Source organism: Panthera uncia (genome assembly GCF_023721935.1).
Source record: "Panthera uncia isolate 11264 chromosome D3 unlocalized genomic scaffold, Puncia_PCG_1.0 HiC_scaffold_8, whole genome shotgun sequence".
NCBI classification, from domain to species: Eukaryota; Metazoa; Chordata; class Mammalia; order Carnivora; family Felidae; genus Panthera; species Panthera uncia.
In genome coordinates this window covers 2,455,598-2,475,521 of record NW_026057586.1, presented here as the reverse complement: position 1 = coordinate 2,475,521, position 19,924 = coordinate 2,455,598, and the positions used below count along the sequence as shown (strand labels likewise).

At 55.6% G+C, this 19,924-nt stretch overlaps 1 protein-coding gene across 11 annotated transcripts in view; it reads right to left on the bottom strand.

Moving 5' to 3' along the window:
- The window catches only part of MBP (myelin basic protein), a 116,175-nt gene that overhangs the window by 52,220 nt on the left and 44,031 nt on the right, over positions 1–19,924 (bottom strand). For 4 of the 11 annotated variants that reach the window (XM_049619283.1, XM_049619284.1, XM_049619281.1 and 1 more), the window contains exon 3: positions 13,597–13,684. The exons of the other annotated variants lie outside the window; for them this stretch is intronic. In XM_049619283.1, the coding sequence (XP_049475240.1) occupies positions 13,597–13,684 (88 nt within the window). The remainder of the gene's footprint in view (positions 1–13,596; positions 13,685–19,924) is intronic. 11 annotated transcript variants of the gene reach the window in all.

Here is a 19,924-nt window from a genome sequence, read left to right as displayed (position 1 = left end):
CCCTGCTCGCACCGCCTCCCCCCTGCTCGCACCGCCTCCCCCTGCTCCCACCGCCTCCCCCTGCTCCCATCACCTCCCCTCCGTTCACACCGCCTCCCCCCTGCTCCCACCACCTCTCCCTGCTCCCACCTCCCCCCCTGCTCGCACCACCTCCCCCTGCTCCCATCACCTCCTCTCCTCCCACCACCTCCACCTGCTCACTCCACATCCTGTTCCTTGGGTGCAGGAAGAGGCACCCATCTTGGAAGGTGTGAGCGGTGGGCTTTTGGTCCAGGGAAGTGTCGGCTTAGAGGAGTTACATTGGAAAGTGATCACCCAATGACCACAACAGTTCACGGAGGCTAGAGAAGAAATATCTAGGGTCTCTCCATCCCTGCGCTGCCTGCGCACCGGACATCTTCATGGATTGAGCGAATCAGACACGAAAATGCACTCTTCCAGGGGGCGGTGGACGGTGTTCGACAAACACCCAAATGCAAATGGCAGACATCCACATGGAAGCAGAGGCAGACAGCCTGCCCTCTGGAGCTCGGCGTGCAAACAAAATAAAGCCACGGCCGGTAGGCTTCCGCCCGAGCCAGCAAACACCTCTAACCACCGAGGCCGTAAACAGCAGCGGGGCTCACACTAGGCAGGATGAAGAGGCAGCCCACACACCCACCAGCCGGGACGGGACCGACAGCACAGGGGGCGTCCCCCAGGAGCGAAGCCCGAGACACCCCGCCACGCGGACAGACCCGCAAAGCGCTGAGCGAAATGACAGAAGTGTGCAGACCCACAGACAGAACGTGGATTAGCGGTTCGGGGACTGGAGGTGGCAGGGAGGGCGGACAACCGCCATCGGTGCGTGTGGCCTCTGGGACAAGAAGCTTCTGGATTCGGTGATGGTGAGCACTGTCCATCTCCGTGAACTCGATGGGCTAGAAATCGCATCTCAATAAAGCCGCGAACAATGAAAGCGATGACGGAGGTCACTTCACTCGCGTTGTTTTACTACAACTTTTCAACAAAACAGAAGAGACACCAGAACAAAAAAGGGGATGCGTTCAGATTTTCCACACAATGAAAAGAAGCCAAACCATGTTGAGTATTTAATTCCTAATGCCGGCGAGCGCACTGATGGTGATGCATCTATGCAATAAAATAATTAGATCTATTACTCGTCAGGAGCAGATTCTGAGCAAAACTTACAATCACAGGATTACTGAAAACCACTGCAGAGATAGAAATGTAACGATCTTCTGTACTGTGGCCTCCGCACAGGACCGCCAGGCCGGTACGAAGGATGCTGTGGGCTGAGAATCAAAGATCTCAGTGTAACAGGTGTCTCTCTGGCTTTGTCTCCACCGGGAAGCACACTCCTGCTCAAATCCCCTCCCGGGGCTCACGCACTCAACAAGAAGCAGACGAGAAGTGGTCCCAATGGCTAGTACCCTTAGCTTGCAGGAGTGCTGTCCCCTGAGGATGACACAGGCAGGGACCAGACCCCCGGCTGAGAAGGTGGCCGTGGAACAAAGAGGCGCCAGGATGGCCCATACGGGGGGGGGGGGGGAAGGTAGGAAAAGTAAATGTCGTCCTTACGAGGTCGGCGTATTAGGCCCGTTACTGACTTCGCTCCCCACAGATTGCCACTATTATAAGCTCTGTTTTACCGATGTCAACAGCGAGGCCCAACAAGGTCAAAACAGAAAACATGCACTTATTAAGCAAGAGGCGGGGTTTGAACCCCATTCAAAAGCAATCTCCAGGCGGGCAGGGTCCCGGCTGTTCTGTTCAGTGCTGTACCCCTGCACTCAGACGCGGCCTGGGGCGAAAGCGTTGCACGATAAAGATCGGTGGGACAAGTGATTCCTATTTCAAATAAGAAGACAACCTTCGCGGGATGCAGTAGGCGATATGGGCTGTGTGGTGAGAGCGTCGCAGCCCGGCCCCCGTTTAAATCTGAGCAAAGAAAACATTGCTCTATTTTCTGTCTTTGAAGTTCCTGCAAGTGTAGGGTCCAAGCCACGTGGGGAGCTCCAGGGGGACCTGGACGTGATGCCCGGTGGTTTGAACATCCTCACTTTGGGAAGCCAGGCCTCAGGTGTGCAGGGAAGGGGGAGCGCTGTTGTCCAGCCCCGCCCCTACCGACCACGGTCTCTGCTCACTCGCAGGTGTGCTACGTGCTCACCACTGGGTGCCCCCTGATGACCCTCGACTCCCCGCAGGAAGCCCACCCCTGCAGCCACAGGCACAGGCGCCGTTTCAGGTTTCTCAGAGTGTGGACGTTGTCACCGCCGAGGCCCTGAACCCAGTGACGGCAGCGATGACAGAGGCCACACGCTTTCCGCGAGCAATTCTATTCCCGCATTCTTGTCCTCTCTTGACTCCAAGAAGCTGCATGTCCCCGGAGCACCGCGGCTCCACGGAAGTGTCTGGAAACCTGGGAGCTGCTGACTCATTGGGACGATCTGGCAGTGAGCCCTCCCCTTCTGGCTCGTGGATCTGGCCGAGGACAGACATGGTTGCAAAAATAAGGACTTGAAGACTCACATAGTCTGTTACCGTTTTCGAAGATAAACTAGGGTTCTGAAACGCGAAGATGGCGTTCTATTTATACTTTAAATGTCAAACTATGTATTTCCCCCTTCGTGAGCTTTGTGGGAGCCGGCTGCCAGCTACCGAGTCACTGTGCACTCGATGACGGGGCCCCAGCTCTACACACACCGCGTGGCCACTGACGAGCGCAAGTTCTGTGAATGGCTTAGAAGCGACAGCCTTTGAAGGATTCATACCGGTTTGTGCAATACTTCTAAGGCACATCTCTGAGCGCACCAGCCCGCCGCCGATCGTCCCGGGCACGCAAACTTAGAAAGAACATTTCCTGGAATCCAAGGGGCGTGTGCAGAAGACACGACCGTGATCCTGACCGTGATCCTGACGTCTCAGCCCCTGGGGGTCCCGCCCTGCCCGAGGGCCAAGGTGTCCACACTTTCTCTTTGTCCTCCTGTGGCCCCCTCCCCCCCAGCTGGCTCCCCACCCCCACAGGATCTCAGGCCTTTATTTCTCTAACTCAGTTGGAATGACAGTGAGAGCAAGAATGGCTCAGGGGACCAGACAGCATCCCCTGAAGGATGAGGCCGATTCCTACGTACTGGAAAGGCCGGAATCACAACCCGCTGCTCAGGAGGGAAATGCCCAAGGGACCCCCCCCAAGTCCTGCGGGATAAACATCCTGCCCCTCTGTTCCCAAGAAAAACAGCCCCGGCGACTACCGTGCTCCGCGAAGCAGCCCTGAGAGCACAGGCTTCCTGATCCTACTGAAGTTCTTTAGTCATCCGTCCAGGCAAGCCACCGCCTACAGGGAGGCCCCCAGGAAGCCCTCTGTCAGCACACTCCACCGCACAGCTGGAGCGGCACTCGCTCCTTGGGTGCGGAGCCTCGCGGTCCACACGGCTGCCCCCGTGCCTGCAGACAGGCGCACCTCCACCCTCGGGCCTCTGACCCAGCTTGGGGTCACGGGAGACCCCTTACTGTGTGTGTGAGGGTGAGCACGTGTGTCCATGCACGTGTGAGTGTGTGTCTGTGCACGTGTGCGAGGACATGTAAGGGTGAGCGTGTCTCTGCACGCGTGGGCGAGTGTGAGCGTGTCAGCACACGCATGGGAGAGCGTGAGCACAGATTCCAGTCCGCTGTGGCAGGTGCCGCAAAGGCCGGCAGAATGATGGACAAATCTTGTCCTGAGGCCCCGAGATGACCCGGAATCCGAGGAGCGAGCGTTGCGAGGACCTTACAGAGCGTTACCATCTGGAGGCAAGTGCCCCATCCCCTCGTCCCTCCACGTGTGGCACGCCATAGTGACGAAGGGTCACATTCCGGTTACGGGACCACCGGTTACAACACGTGCTCATGGTGTCTTTGGTTCTTAAGAAAGACTCCGAGAAAAAGAAACTGAACAGTAAGACATCATTTTTTGAAGTCACTGAAATACAAAAGTTTCAGCTAGAGGCAGAGGTAAGACCCCCCCCGGCGTTAGAGAGACAGGGAGGAAGGCAGGGGTCCCTTCCTGTACACATTTTATATAATCTGCAATGTCCTGAAATAAAAACGGCCCGGATACTCAAAGTCTACCTAATGAAACATTCCGGTTAGAATGTGCACGAACTGCATTCGTTGACCTGGATTTCACCTGCTGGCGACATGATGTGTCTCCAGCCGCCTCTGACCCCCCGAACGCAGGCATCTCCAGCCACCTCTGACCCCACGAACGATAACATCAAATTTGCTGGCACCTGTGCTGTGTTCATCGTCTAGATTAGAAGCCCTCCTGTCACCATCATCACAGCTGTCCCCTACCACACAGACGTGGGACTGTTTCTTTGGATCTGGAGCCTGGTGACATTCCACACAGCAGGAAGTCTGGGTGAAGCAAGGACCCGACTTTCACCCGTCAGTTGCTGTGAGCTAGGAGGCTGTGGCCACTGGGCCCGCGCGTGCGGGAGGGACAGGGAGGCGTAAGGACCACGGACAGCTTCCTAGGAAGTGACACATCACAGCTCCGAGGGCAGAACCGGTCAGAATGCACCGGCAGAGCACGACTCAGTCGCCAGTGGTGTGGACAGGAGAGGGGTCAGTCCGTGTGCTGGGGAAGGACAGCTGCGAGGCCCCGTGTCCGGCCCTCGGTGCCGCCAAACTGGAACGTAGCATGGTGTTTTACTTTCCTTTAAAGACTTCCTTCCTTGGGGCACCTGGGTGGCGCACTCGGTTAAGCGTCCGACTTCAGCCAGGTCACGATCTCACGGTCCGTGAGTTCGAGCCCCGCGTCGGGCTCTGGGCTGATGGCTCGGAGCCTGGAGCCTGTTTCCGATTCTGTGTCTCCCTCTCTCTCTGTCCCTCCCCCGTTCATTCTCTGTCTCTCTCTGTCCCAAAAATAAAATAAACGTTGAAAAAAAAAAAAATTAAAAAAAAAAAAAAAAAAAAAAAAAGACTTCCTTCCTTCAGTTAAAAACCATCCAGGGTAACGCTCTCGGCGGAAGTGAGGACGCGGGCAGGCTCACCCCCAAGAGGATTCACTATAGAAACACGCAGGTCCCTCCCGCGGCAGGAGGAGAGCACCACAGGGTAGGGCCCCCTCCCGAACCGCAGCGGGCAGAGAGGGTGTGAGCACTGCTCTGCCCGCGGGCTGGTCCCCGGCCCCTGGACGCGCTCCTGGTGGCCGAGGCGTCAGGAGGACACAGTCCGCAGCCGCACGGCAGCTCCTGAGTTCACCCCGCGAGCGAGTCCGGGCTGGGTGTGCAGAGGAAGCGAGAAACGTAACTTTTACTGGGGGAGCCACACGCGGGTGCTTTCAAACTGGGGGCCTGAGACCCACGAGCACAGCAGCGGGTCAGATGAAGGGATCCATAGACAGAGGCCCGGAGGATTCTGAGTCCCCGGGCCTCAGGCTGGGACACGGTGCTGTCCACTGGCCACAGCCCATCACAGATGCTATTTGTGCCTTTGTAAGGTCTGTGTTCCCTCTTTGTTCTGGAAGTCTTTCAGTTGTCCTATTGTGGCTCTGATGGCCTCGAGTGACTCTTAGCCGCCCATTTTATGGCGAAGGCCACGCCAGTGGGGGCAAGTGCACAGGGCAGCCACCATCAGGCCTCTGCGACTCCGGACGCCCAGCAAGCTCGCGGTGCTCCCGAGAGTCGTTCCTTCTGCAGTGAGCCTCCACGGGTGCAGCGTGGCCTGGGCTTGGACCTTGCGACGCTCGCGGCCACCTCCCAGCCTCCTTCTGGACCCAGTACCCCCTCCCTCCTCACCTGACCTCACCAGCGGAGACGCTGGGGGAGGTGTTGGGAACGTGTGCTAGCCCGGGCCTGCTTTGGAGAAACCTTACTCAGCTCTCTTTATAAGGTGAAACACGGGTTCTGTCTCCCAACGTAGAAGGCCGTGAAGAAGCCGCCAACACTGGCCTCTGCTGGGGCAGGTCAGTGGCGAGGACAGCAGGGCGTGCCATGACCGTGAGGAGATGCCCCACTCGGTGCCCCACAACCTTGTCTGCAGGGGCTCCTTGCTGTCACCGGGGGCATCCTCGGGCCGGCGTGCCATGCAGGGTGCACCAGAAGGTGGGACCGAGCTGCTCAGCTGGGGGCAGCCCCTCCCCACAGGGGCCGCGTGGCCAGGGTTTCACCATCATGCGGAATTTCTACGGAACAGGTTGACCAGCAAGCCCCAAAACTACAAACCACGTCTGTGGAAAACACTGGGATGAAGGCAGTCTTGGCATCTGCCAGTTTCAAAGGACCAAAGCCACTCCCCAAGTTTCAGAGATAACGTTGTCAGTGAAGCACATGTGTGCACACGAGTGTGCATGCAAGTGGCCAACACGCATGCACACGCACACGCGTGTTGACGTGCGGCTCTTATGCACACACGCATGCACATGCATGTTCTGATGCATAACACGCATGCACACGTGCACACGCGTGTTCTGACGCCCGACGCTTATGCACACGAGGCAAGCTTCTCACGAGGGGAAAGCTCAGGTTGAGGATGGGCAGTCTGGGTGGCCTGGATCTTGGAACAGAGCAGTTTGCGGAAGAGGGGGCAGCGGGCTGGGGCAGTGTCCCTCGGATCACCGTGTTATCGCCAGGTGAGGACTCAGCCACACGGGGCTGGCCCTCCGCGAGGACACGGACGCCCCTGCGTCCGCCACATGGACTCACCTTCCACAGGTGGCGGGGAGGCCGACAACACACGCGGGCGTGGTGAGCCCAACCCCAGACAGCAGGGGGCAGTGTCCCCCTGTCCCGGCCAGACGGGGCCACGGGACGGGCTTGTGTGCCGGGGCCGCGTGACTGCTTCTGGCCCGGGGAGTGTCGGCGGAAGGGATGAACCCCATCTCCCTGACGATTAGCCACCCCCGGCTCCCCAGGCCCCAGGGGAAGCAGCCGGGGCCTCTGAGTCGCTGCTGAGAGGACAGCTGCCTGACCTTGCCGGGCTGTGACACGGTAAAGCCGTGTCATGGAACTCTGAGATTTTGGTGTCTGCAGGGTGGGCTGGCATATCCCACCCGTGCCAATGCAGCTGTCTTCTCAGTAGGCGGGTCAGAGGAGTCCTTGCTCTGCAGGGGACATGGGGGTGCAGACTGGAAGGTGGGAAGCTTGCCTCCAGACTGGAAGGAGGGCACAGAGGGAGGGCACAGCCTGTGCAAAGGCCCTGCGCTCAGGAGCAGAGAGCAGGTGGGTGAGGGAGGCAGGGCCATGCAGGAGGTGCAGTCGGAGGCCTCCGGGCCCACTGGGAGCCACAGACTGTGAGGAGGGTGGCGGGCTCTGAACAGGGAGGGGCGTGAGGGCGGGGCCTGGCCAGAAGCAGGAGCCAGGTGGGGCTCCCAGAACCACCTGGGTGAGTGCCAACGGTGGCTTGGACCGCAGTGATGGACAGGCGGGAGTTAGACAAGCCTGCCAGGGTCCCGGGGGCATTAGAGCCCGGCGCTGTCAGCAGAGGCGCACAGACCACACTGCTGTCCGAGCGGCAGAGGACAGGGAGGCCCAGAGTCCGGCCAGAACCGGTGCGTGGTCACCAGGCACCGGCCTCCATTCCGTCCTGCTCGCCCACTACCTTCCTCAGGCGTCCCTGTCTCCGGGAAGACAGCGCACACACCTCCACGCACCTACGTGTAAACACTGCCCACCCAAGGGTCACACGGCATACCGACTCTCGAAGGCGTGATGGATTTCGTTAGGGAGGCCAGACACTCGGGGGCAGCTGCACCCTGGTGGAGACGCTGGGTGGCGGTCCTCCCTGGTGAGCTCCACCCAGCGTGGCTCCTCTTGGACGCCCTGGACTCGTCACGACAGCCCAGGGCTCGGCCGTTAGGGCGTCAGCAGGCGCCTGAGGCTGCGGGTCCTGCCCAGAGGTCTGCGGGCCAGAGTCCTAGATACGTGGCCAAGCCATGTGTCCAGCAGCTGGTGCTGGGGGCTGGCGAGTAGAAGCAGACGTCCCAGGGGGCCTGAGCGCCCACAGTCACTGTGGGTGCCTCTGCGCTCTGCCCCACTCCCCACCCCCCGGAGGGCATCGTGGCTGGAAATAGGTAAGCTCGGGGAGCGGGGAATTGACTTTGCTGGGGAGGGGGGGCAAGGGGCGGCCTGGGAGCTGCCAGGACACAGCAAATCTTCACAGGTGTCCATGGGTCCAAGACGCACAAGTACCATCACAGTCACCGAAACGCACAGACTAATACGTATTACATTGTCTCACTGTTTTTGACGTATCCGTCAAATAGAAACGGAAGCGGCCTCTGTTCTCCCCAGGCCCCCCCGGGGCTAAGCCATTGTGCCCTCCGTGGGGCTCAGAGCAGGGCCAGGAGCCACAGTCTTGTCCTTGTGGCCTTTGAGCCTCTAACCGTCCTGGCAGTCAGGCCCTCGTCTCTACAACGAGGGGTCAGACAAGACGATTTCCAATGTTCCTTCAAGTTCTCGGCTTGTGGTTTTGACTCTACGGTTTATATCTGCCCCCAAAGACACACTCAGGACGGATTCTGTCCCTGGTGCGCATACGAGTAAGAGGGCTCAGGCAGCCATCGAGCCACAGGTGGCAACAAAAGCCAGCAGCCGGCGTTCCAAGAGTGGGTGGTGCAACAGCCGTTCTCGGAGGGCACCGAGGACCGCCCCAGACAGACAGTTAACGAGGGGTCCCCAGGAAGGCACAGAGCTATTACCGAGCTGACAACCCTCTATCAGTAAGGACTACAACCTACTAGTTTTGTAGCTTAATCTACGAATCAGGATCGATTCAACGCAAAGATTCCTCGACAAAGCATCTCAAAGAGCTTTGCTCATGGAAAGGCCTTGGAAACCACAAAAAGCAACGATTGTTTTAACGCTACGTGAAAGCACTCAGGGAACGTATCTTTCTGTCTGCGGCACAGCGTTGCTCCTCCTGGTCCTGCTCTTATGGACACTTCCCACCAGGAGGGACACCCCCACCCCGCCCGGGTCCCTGGAGGCATGTGAGGGGGCCACGCGTGAGACCCACAAGGCGAGGTCACCAGGAGGACGCGTGCATCACACCCAGCGCCCGGGCACGAGGAAGCTCGTTACCCGGTTTATTTCAATTTGCCTGTGCAACTAACCGGTGCGTTCGCCGGACAAGAACCCCAGGGTTGCTGACGGCCGCAGGGTTATCTGAGACAACAGCTTAAACAGGAGGGAAATTCTTACAGCTGGCTCAACAGAGCTGCGCATCCTTTGAGGAAGGCAAGGAGCCTTGGTTCTGCCGGTGGGGCTGACGGTCCCGGTGGGAGACGGGAGCGTCAGACACGTGCACATTCCCTAGCTGGTTCCTAAGCTACGGGTACGTCTGCTGTCCCCCCTGCTTGCCTGGGGGGGGGGAAGCAAGACACAAGATGAGCACACGGGCAGAGATGGCACAGCTAACAGGTGGTGCGGCCGCGTTTCCTCCCACGTTAATGGGAGAAATTAAAAAAAAAACAAACGGACCGCATCTCACTTTCCATTTGGCATCTGGGAATCTCCGGGTTCAATGAGAAGTCCAGCTTTGAGCAACTGCTGTAGGGCAGACCCATGGTCTTACTTTAGTCGACCTCCACTCTGCGCTTTTTATGTTGTATTGTTTCCTGGTGCGTGAGCCAACTCAAGCTCTGTGGCATGAAGATACACAAACACACGCACACGTATCTGTACTTCAGATGTGTGTATACACTTCAGTGTTTCTAGTAGGACTACTTTTTGGCTTCGCCTTAAACACGGCTCACTGTATCTCCATCATTTAAGCACCAAGGTGCTGGTGGATCTGCACAGGGGTCCGCACTCAGCCACGCGAGGGGTCCTGCAGGCGATGTTCTCGGGACCCCGACACGCGGCGCAGGTGCGCCCGAATCTCCCTGACGTGCTGGGGCCGCATCGCTTCCGCTTGGACTTTTGAGATGCGGGTCGCGTCCGGAAGGAACCACGGTTGTCTGGAAAGAGCAGGGGTGCCCTCTTTTGGGGATTTTGCTCCTTTGTCACTATAACTGAGGGAGACCCAAGGCGTCTGCTCGTGGCAACTGCATCGTTCCAGCCCGTGTTTCAGTCCTGGGGCTGGTGAACTCTGGAGGGAGGGGTGGAGGTACGTGTTCCTTGCTGACTGGGCTTCAGATGACAAGGACCACGGATGACGCGTGTGGGTGTGTGGTTCAAAAAAAGCTCAAAACCTGGCCTACCACAAAACAACCTGGTTCCCCAAAGCTCAGACAACACAGGGTTCCCTAGGCTACCGTGTTTCCTTCCTCTTCGGGTAACTAGGCAAATAGTCCTGAGGTATAACCACACACTGTCATAAAAAAACACTACAGAAAGGGATTTATACGTGTGCTCTGATGAGTTATTTACTTAGGTCAACAGCAATCCTTCATCCGGATTTTCCCTTGAAATGGAAAAGTCACTACAAATCTTTGGTGCATCGCCGTGTAGATGACCAGCCGTGGCCTTCCCAGAGGTGGGGGCTGACCGTGCCCTTGGTGATTCTGAGTGTGTGGCGTGCAGGCCGGCAGCTTAGGGCACCTGCACCACGGTCAGCGCAGACCTCTCTCGGCCCCTCTAGTCCCGTCCTCCATGCGGGGCTCCTACCGGCCGCGGCACGACAGTCTTTTGTCCTGACATTCACAGAGACCTCGAGTACATCCTGCAGGAGCGTGTCAGGTAAGGGATAAGGACCATTCTTCTGACACGAGGACAACACGATCGTTAGGAGCCTGGAGATTACCGCTAAACGGGTGCCGCTGACTCAGGGCTCACAGGGCATCGCGAAAGCATGGCTTTTTATCGTACTTGGGAAACTTCTGTACTTTTTACCCTGCTTCCCGGTCAGGAAAAGTGGGAGATGGCTGCCGATTTCGTTTGGAGTGACATTTGTACAACACTTTGTAATTCATTTAAAACATTTTTTAATGCTTATTTATTTTTGAGACAGAGAGAGAGAGAGAGAGAGAGCACACGTGAGCAAGTTGGGGAGGGGCAGAGAGAGAGAGGGAGACACAGACTCTGAAGAGGCTCCAGGCTCCGAGCTGTCAGCACAGAGCCTGAGGCGGGGCTTGAACTCACAAGCCGTGAGATCATGACCTGAGCCGAAGTCGGACGCTTTCCGGGTGCCCCGGACACTTTGCAATTTAGAATGAGTTCTCATATGTATTTCCTGAGATTATACAGTCAAGACCGGGAGCCAAGATCACGTTTGCTTCTCTTTTCCCTGTCACTCTGCCCCCCCAGCCTGGGGTTCCTTTGCATTTCAGGAAAGCGCCAGGACGGGTTACGGGTGGGAGACTCTCGTAAGTCAAAAGCAGGGGCCCAGCCGCTCTGCGGGGCCGCCTTGTCTGCGTCTTCAGGCTTGCTGAGCACAGAACAGTGGGAGCCAGGAGGCCCCTGGGCCGTCCTTACTCAAGGTCGGAGGGCGGGCTCCTCGCGCTTCCCTCTGCGATGACTCAGCCTGGGTCCAGTGTGAGCCGCACGTGCCGAGGTGATGATTCGGGAGCTGCTTCCTGACCACGTGAGGGTGGCTGTCGACCCCACATCCGTAAGCGTCTCCAGGGCTCTAGGCCCCAGAAGTCACGGTAAACACAAGAGGCGGAGGGGACCTGTGTCAGTATTCTTCCCACCGGGAGACAAATCTAAGCTTGTCACATGACTGAAACGGCAGCATCTCTGCTGGTTTTCACCGTCAACTGTAGGCAGCCATTGTCCAAAGTGTCCCTCTGGGACCACTGTCCAAAGTGTTCCTCTGGGACCACTGTCCAAAGTGTCTCTCTGGGACCACGGTCCAAACCGTCCCTCTGGGACCACTGTCCAAAGTGGTTTCAGAACCACTGTTCTGAAAACAACCAGGGGAACAATGAGGAAGGTGGTGGTTGCTTTAAAGACAAGTAAGCTTCGGGGCGCCTGGGTGGCTCAGTTGAGTGTCCGACTCTTGGTGTTGGCTCAGGTGATGATCTCACAGTTCGTGGTTTCGAGCCCCATGTTGGGTTCTGTGCTGACAGCGTGGAGCCTGCTTGGAATTCTGTCTCTCCCTCCCTCTCTCTGCCCCTCCCCCCACCACTCTGTCTCTCTCAAAAATAAGTAAATAAACTTTAAAAAATAAAAACAAGTAAGCTTAGCCAAATCATTCCAAAAGGTATTCTTATCATATAGAAAGCTTAAATTTGGACATTTTTATTTTGTCATTTTCTTTTACGTGTGTATATACATATGCAGTTGGAATACAGGAGGAGAGAGAGAGTCGAGAGAAACCTTTGTGTTAGAGGTTCAGAGATGGACTTATTCTCGAAATCATCGACGCTCGGACATTCCCTTCAAATCTGCAGACTGCCTTCCCTCTGCATTCAGAACACCTGTGGGGGGCGCCTCGCTCGAGAGCTGCCTCTAAGGCCTGGAGACCCCACCTGGAATGCAGCGGACTATGCCCCTCCGCCCAATTCCCGTGAAAATCGACGTGCGACACGTACAACCAGGCGGGTATTGATTCCTGTGGCAGTATCTGACTGGTTTCGTTAAACGAATCTTCCTGGTTTTTCCGTCCCTGAGCCTCTGGGTTGTGCCGGTTTTCATTACAGTTTAAGACACCGAGGAAATGGGCAGTGGGACTTGTGTAATTACGAGCGCTTACTCAGGGCAGGATCACAGGAACAGAAGGGATTTTTGAAAAAGAACAAGCAAATCAGGAACAAAAAAATTGGGGTGGCTTTTCCTGCCCGAGAATCAAACGACAAAGAGCCCTTTCCGTCAGTAAGCAGCGGCCAGGCCAGGGAACGTGGCGAGAGGCTGTCGGCCGGGAGCGCCATGATGTGCAGGTGCAGGGGGAGCTTACTTCTGTAGCTAGAAAACCGCTCTCCTCTCCTCCCCTCTACCCTGTGCCCTCAGGGTCCTGGCCGGTCCTCTGCTGCCCCCTTGTCCCCACCTCTTTGGGAATTCTTGGAGAAGAGAACACAGTAAGGCGTGTGGACAGATCTGCTTGGCTGTGTGACCTTGGGGGCATCACTGAGCATCGTGGTCACATGGGAAAGGGGAGTTTTTTCCATGTAAAATCAGATGAGAACTCGTTTATTCTCAGGGCGGGGGGTGGGCACAGAAATGGAAATGAACAACGTATATAACGGCGACGTGTGTCAGCTGGGCTCCACAAAATGTACACTTTTATAGAAAACAGTTATTTTCCAACGCCTCCTGAGTCATTCCTTGTGGTTGAACTATCTGGGCTTTGGGACCGTTTCACTTCCCTGTTAGATATTTTTCACCGGCACCGTTAGGTTTTCCACCCCCAATTGGTCAAACAGATGATGAGAGAAATATTGTATAGTGAGGATACACGTGGGAAGTCTCTGGCCTCTGTGTACAGACAGGCACACAACACAAGACCCCGAAGGGGACGGGCCCCCAGGGCGGTCACGTTGTTGGGGAGAAGAGACAGCAGGTGGCTAATGAAGGGGACTTACCTCCACGTTTCTAGGGGGTCTGCAGTTTTAATACTGAGAACAGAGCCATGGATTACTCATGTAACAATAAAATTAAAACCATCCCTCAATGAGTGCACGTGCACACAGATGTCACACGAAGCCACGTCTACAAGTTCCGTGTCACCTACCGAACACGTCACTGTCTTCCGAGGCCTCCCGGGAAAGGTAGTGGGGGTTCCTCCTCTTGCTAGATTCTCCTGTGCTCGTGTCTGCATCCTGGGAACAAAACAAAACAGACAACACCCTTTCTTAAGATGCAGTGTTTCACCTGGGTGCCTGGGGGGCTCAGTGGGTTAAGCATCTGACTTCAGCTCAGGTCGTGATCTCATGGCTAGTGAGTTCGAGCCCCGCATCGGGCTGTGCTGACAGCTCAGAGCCTGGAGCCTGCTGCGGATTCCGTGTCTCCCTCTCTCTCTGCTCCTCCCCCGCTCGTGCTCTGTCTCTCTCAAAAATAAAAATAAATAAACATTAAAAAAAAAAAAGATGCAGTGTTCTATCAACAAGCTAGTTGTAATACATTTTTCTTCTTGTAAACTTTGTGGCAAGATAATTAGCTCAGGGTGGGTTTTCTGCGGAGGATTCTGGATTCCGGCCTGTTTTCTCTGCCTGGGCTTGCAAGCATTCTCTTGTTCCAGGGGATAGATTTTCACACAAAGGAAATTGCATATCACCTCGGATAAAATAAATCAGCTACACATCACGGCCTGCGCTCCGGAAGCCGGCCCAGTGGCTGTCTGGGTTGCAGGAAAGGACGGATGCCAAACCTGACTTTCTTGAATTCCAACTCTGGCCTCCTGGAAGCCAGGCAGGGCAGCCTTGGTGGGAGGCCGGGCAGAGACCTCCCCTCTGCTCCTTCCTGGGGCCCTAACGGCAGCACCAGAGTGCACATTCTTTTTGACTTTAGGATTTTAAGGGCATAGAGTAGATATGGTTTAGCTTCTGTTCTTTGCAGTCAGTCGGGAACGCTCGCATAGACGCCCCTGCAAAGGACCCTGACAAGCACAGCAGGAGGGCCTGCTCTCCCCTCCCCGCCACATCTCCCCCTGCCCCACCACTCCTGTCAGGGGCGCCTTTCCAGCTTGTCCTGTGCTCCTTTAGAAGAGCCTCTGCACGGCGCCCGGCGCGGCCTGACCTGCCTCTGCGGCCAGAGCACGAGCCCCAACCTGAGCCATTGCCACGAAGGCCACCATTGCCGGTGACCATTCACCTGGTTTGCACTTCTCCCGGTTACAAGCAGCGCCCGTGAGCTGGGGTTGCTGACTCACGGGCCACAAGCCCAGGGTTGGTTCCCGGACTCTGCCCCTGTGGCTCGAGGCTCCCGTGGCCGCACTCCAGCCTCCACCCTTGCTCTGTATCACTTTGTCCCAGGCCGCTCTCATTTCCTGAGGTTCCAGCTACGACTTTTTCCTCTATTTTACAATCTTTTCTTCATAAAGAGAGGAGAAACAGTGGCTCCAGAGCCATACTGCCTGGGTGTATACTCTGGCTTGGCTCTTATTTACTGGCTGTGTGACCTGGGACAAGTCACTTAACCTCTCTGGGCTTTAGTTTCCTTTTCTATAAAAGAGAGGAAATACTGATATTGCTTATCGTGCTGGTAGTCGGGGTTAATAAAGTTAATATTTGTTAGTGTTTCAACACACCTGGTGCACAGAAACTGTAAAATGAGTGTTTGTTAAATAAAAGGGAAACTCTGAAAAAAAAAAGTGAACACCCTCCCCTCTGTCTCAGCTCTGGCTCTTGGCTGCCCCTCCCCCAGCTCTGTTCCCAAGCTTTGTCTTACAGCCGGTGGGCCTCACCTGCCCGGCTTTCCCCCCTCCACTTCTCCCATGCTCTGGCAGATCTCTGGGGGGTCTAGAGAGCAGGCACGTGGCCCCGAGGCTGGGCACCAGCCCTGCAGAAGCTTCTGGGGCCGGCTGGACCGGCGTCACCTCCGGGTACTGCCAGCAGTGTGCTCCCCCTGGGCCAGGTGGGCAGGAGGCGGGGAGAGAGATGCCCTTTGGGACGCCAACGTGCCCAGCTAATCTGACCCAGGAAGTCCCGCCCCTCTGTCCCCCTCCTTCCCAGGTTCTGGGCTCTACTTGTGTCTGCATTGCAACAAAACCCGTCCTAATACGAGTCTTCTCGTGAGGAGGCCATAAGTGACTGTCCTGTCAACATAAGGTCTGATTCAGCAGGATGGATTCACAGTCAGGGAGCAGCACAGGCAGTCAGCCAGCAGGTGGGAGAGGAGGTGAGGGCCCAGGCTGGAGGTGACCTCCGTGGCCTTGGGGAGGTGGAGGCCAGCCCTCTGGAGTTCACACCTGTGCTCCCCACCACTGCCCCCAGGTCCCTCTGGAAGGCTCTAGCCCAAACAAGGGTAGGGTTCCTGCTCCTACATCAGCATGGGGTCTCCTCTCCCACACCAGCGTGGGGTCTCCACTCCCCATAGGGAAGGCAGGGGCAGACGGATGGGTGAGATCCCACCGGCCACCATTTAGAACCGGGTTCCTACAATTAAATGATGTCCAATGTTATACATATAAAAAAAGCTTATTGTTAATTAACACCCAGAACACGGAGGAGGGAGAAGTTTGCTTTCATTTTCACAGTGAAGCTGATGTTACCAGCTGGGTTTTTTTTTAATTTTTTTTTTTAACGTTTATTTTTGAGACAGAGAGAGACAGAGCACGGATGGGGGAGGGTCAGAGAGAGAGGGGGAGACACAGAATCTGAAACAGACTCCAGGCTCTGAGCGGTCAGCACAGAGCCCGACGGGCTGGAACTCACAGCCCGCGAGATCATGACCTGAGCCGAAGTCGGCCGCTTAACCGACTGAGCCACCCAGGCACCCCACCAGCTGGTTAATACACTAAATTGGGGTTTCCCAGACTGAGATCTAACAGTCTCATAAAATCACTATTAACAGCACACAGTCGTGTTCAAACTCACTGGTAATTGAAAAGATACAAAGCAAGACAAGAATGAGAGACTATTTTCTAACATCCTGATGTATTCTTGACTTGACAAAGTTGAGAATAAAGTACTTTGCAGCCTTGTTGGGGATGCAGTGACACAGGAGCCCTCTGGGAGCTGGATAAACATTCACAGCGGGTTCTGTGACACCAACAATAACAAAACCAAGCTGTCCCTCCCCTGGATCAGGCTCTCGCCTCCTGCCCTCAGGGTCCAGGAGGGTCAGAGTGTCTGGGAGGGAGGACCTGACCAGGCTCAGCCCCACCCCTAGTGGCTTCCTCCTCCTGCCCTCAGCCTTCCTCCCCCTCCCCCCTCCCCCTCTTCCCCTTCTTCCCCTCCCTCTCTTCCTGCCTTCCTCCCCACACCCTTCCCCTCCCACAAGGGCAGGTCTGAACTCCTCTCCCCTGTAGACTTGGCCACCACTCCCCCCCACCCCACCCCTGCCCCTGTAGGCTCACTCCTCTCTCCCCCAACCAGGCTGTAAATTGTTTGACAAGAGGGCCTTGCCTTATAAACCCTTCTGTCCCCAGACCTCGACAGCGTCTGGCACCCAGCAAGTGCTGGAGAGAAAACTGTTTGGCTGTTATATTTACAAAGCTTTTGGTGGCAGAGGAAGCCAAAGGTGGCTCAATGGGCGTTTTTTCATATCTACCTATTTACTCAGAGGAGAGTAAAACTTGGGTGGGCAAGCACTTCTCGATAGATCCATGAATCCAGCCGTGAATCCAGTCTCGTGTCTTTGTTTCACGTCGCGCCTTGAGGCTGACAACAATGTCGTATTCTTTGCCAAGCACACAATACCCATCACTGGAGAAGTAATCAATCGAACACAATTTAGCTGCCGTGTTCCTTTATCGCGGGTGCATCTTCTCATGCTTTCACATTTAGATCAAGATGCCCCTTACGACCAGCAGCGTCTTCTACTTAGAACCGAAGACTCCTTCCTTCTGGGAGGCTTGGAGTCTCAGGGATGAGGGCACTTCGGGGTCAGGGTCAAAGCTCGGTATTGAAAGCGAACCACTCTGCCCTCAGTGACTGCAGCTGGATGATAAGGCCACACAGCCTCCCTATCTCCGCTGCTGGGGTCGGCGCGGCCGGACGTGGTGGTGAAGAGATAGCTGGTGTCCTCAGCCCGTGCCCGGTGCAGGCCTCCCTGCTGCAGCATCAGAACGGGCACCGTCTGCTCCTTCAAGGGGCCACAGGGGGAGGCGGGGCAGAGTCCCGATGACAGACGGGACCCCAAACCTCACCCACCTCCTCCGGTCATAATGCGTCATAACTCCACGCGCTGTGCAGGACGCTGTGCGAAAAGTCCACGCGCACGGCCTGGGAAATCTACTCGCTGACTTCTGTCCCAACAAAGAGTTACTTTCTGAGACCTGATGCTGTTGCTTTACCGCGAACATAAAATATACCCTTACGAAGAACACATTTCCAACAAGCGAAACGTCCACCAGCAAAACACACACGATCAAGATGGTGTGGGTCAAACGTAAGGGAATTTTCACGATAAAGAAAGTAAATAACAGACATGAAACACTCAGATACACAAAGAGGGTCGGTGCCAACGAGACCCGCGACCCAGCGTGTCACTGCCCCAACGTGTCCTGATTCTCAAATCGTGTCTGTGACTGCACGTGTCTAAATGTGTTTCAAGCAGTTATGGTTCCTTCATAATATTTGTACCAATTTTCATTTCCATCAGCCTAAATATGAGAGAGGTGACCGATGTAAGAATTCACTTACTTTTCTACATTAATTTTAGGGGTAAACACAATAAGGCAAAAGTCTCATAAATACAAATGCCGATTTAACAATATTTTTACAAAAATTTTTTTAAACGTTTGTTTATTATTGAGAGACAGAGCATGGACAGGGGAGGGGCAGAGAAAGAGGGAGACGCAGAATCCGAAGCAGGCTCCAGGCTCCGAGCTGTCAGCACAGAGCCCGATGCGGGGCTGCAACTCACAAACCGTGAGATCGTGACCTGAACCGAAGTCGGATCCTTAACCGACTGAGCCACCCAGGCGCCCCTAAAAATATTTTAAAATATTGAGGCACCTGGGGGGCTCAGTTGAGTGTCTGACTCTTGATTTCAGCTCAAGTCATGATCCTGGGGTCGTGGGATCAAGCCTTGCACTGGGCTCCCAGCTGAGCATGAAGCCTGCTCAAGATTCTCTCTCTCCTTCTCCCTCTGTCCCTCCCCGCCACTCACGTGCTCTCTCCCAAATAAAACAAACTAAAAATATTTCTAAATGCAGATGAGACTTATTTTTCAACACGGATACAACACTCATGATAAATTAAGCAATTTACTGCATCTCTGGTCTGTATGTTTTCACTCAACAGTCTTCATCCAAGTGGGATTAAAACCCCCCTCTTAACCAACGGGTTCTCTGCTCACTGAATGACGCCCCTGAGGGACAGGTGCACTCAAGCCCTGCCCAGTGTCTGGCCCCCTCCCGTCCTTGTTCAGAAGAGAAGCGAGGCCCTGTCTGCTCCGGGCACTGCCATCCTAGGGGCCCCGGGTCCCTCGTCTGTGCTGTTGGACACAAGCTGAGCAGACAGCGTTTCTCGTCTTTTCTGGTTCTGGGCACCGTCCTGAATGGAAACCCCGGACGGAATCTACTTTAGCGTTGGAAGTGTTTCAAAGTTCGCTTTCAATGTAAGTGTGGGTATTTGTTGCATTTCCTAAAGAAACACTGACTTTCAAAGGAGACCTGTTGAGGGGACCAGGAGTCACGTACTCACCTACAGGGAAAGGTGTGGTGTGTGCATTCGGTGCTTGGGGGACATGCTGTGTGTGCGGTCACCTGGGGGATGTGCTTTGTGTGGTCACCTGGGGGACGTGCAGTGTGGTCACCTGGGGGACGTGCATTGTGTGCGGTCACTGCTTGGGGGACGCTCCACCAAAGCCAGGCGAAGCGTCCGTGCTCAGGGAAGAGCCGGTTCCTCCAGATTTGACAGAACTCTAATCAGGTCAAACCAAAGACCCGCATCTGGCCCTCAACCAGCCTCAGGGAGGGCGCCTCAGGGGTCCACATGCCTGTGTCCAGTCTGAGTCCATCCTTGGATGTTAAAAAAATATTCAAACAAGAATGAGGGCTCCTGCAGATCAGCTATGAAGAGGTCATACTGCCGTGAGTGGGTCCCTAAGCCACGATGGGTGTCTTCATAAGAGGCAATTCAGACACACAGACACAGACACACAGGGAGGGGGCCGTGAGCCAACAGGGGGATACGTCCCCAGCCAAGGACTGCTGGAAACCACCGGATTCTAGGACAGAGGCTGGAACGCAGCTGCCATGAGAACCTCCTGAAGACCCATCCCTGCCGACCCGTGGGTTCTGGACTTCTGGTCTCCAACAGTGTGAGAGACCAAATTCCTGGTGTTTTTAGCACCGGTTTGCAGACCTTTGTTGCAGAAGCATCAGGAAATGAACACAAGTCCCTCTACGTCCCTCTATATGTAGCACAAATAGCTCTGGATGTTAACATGAA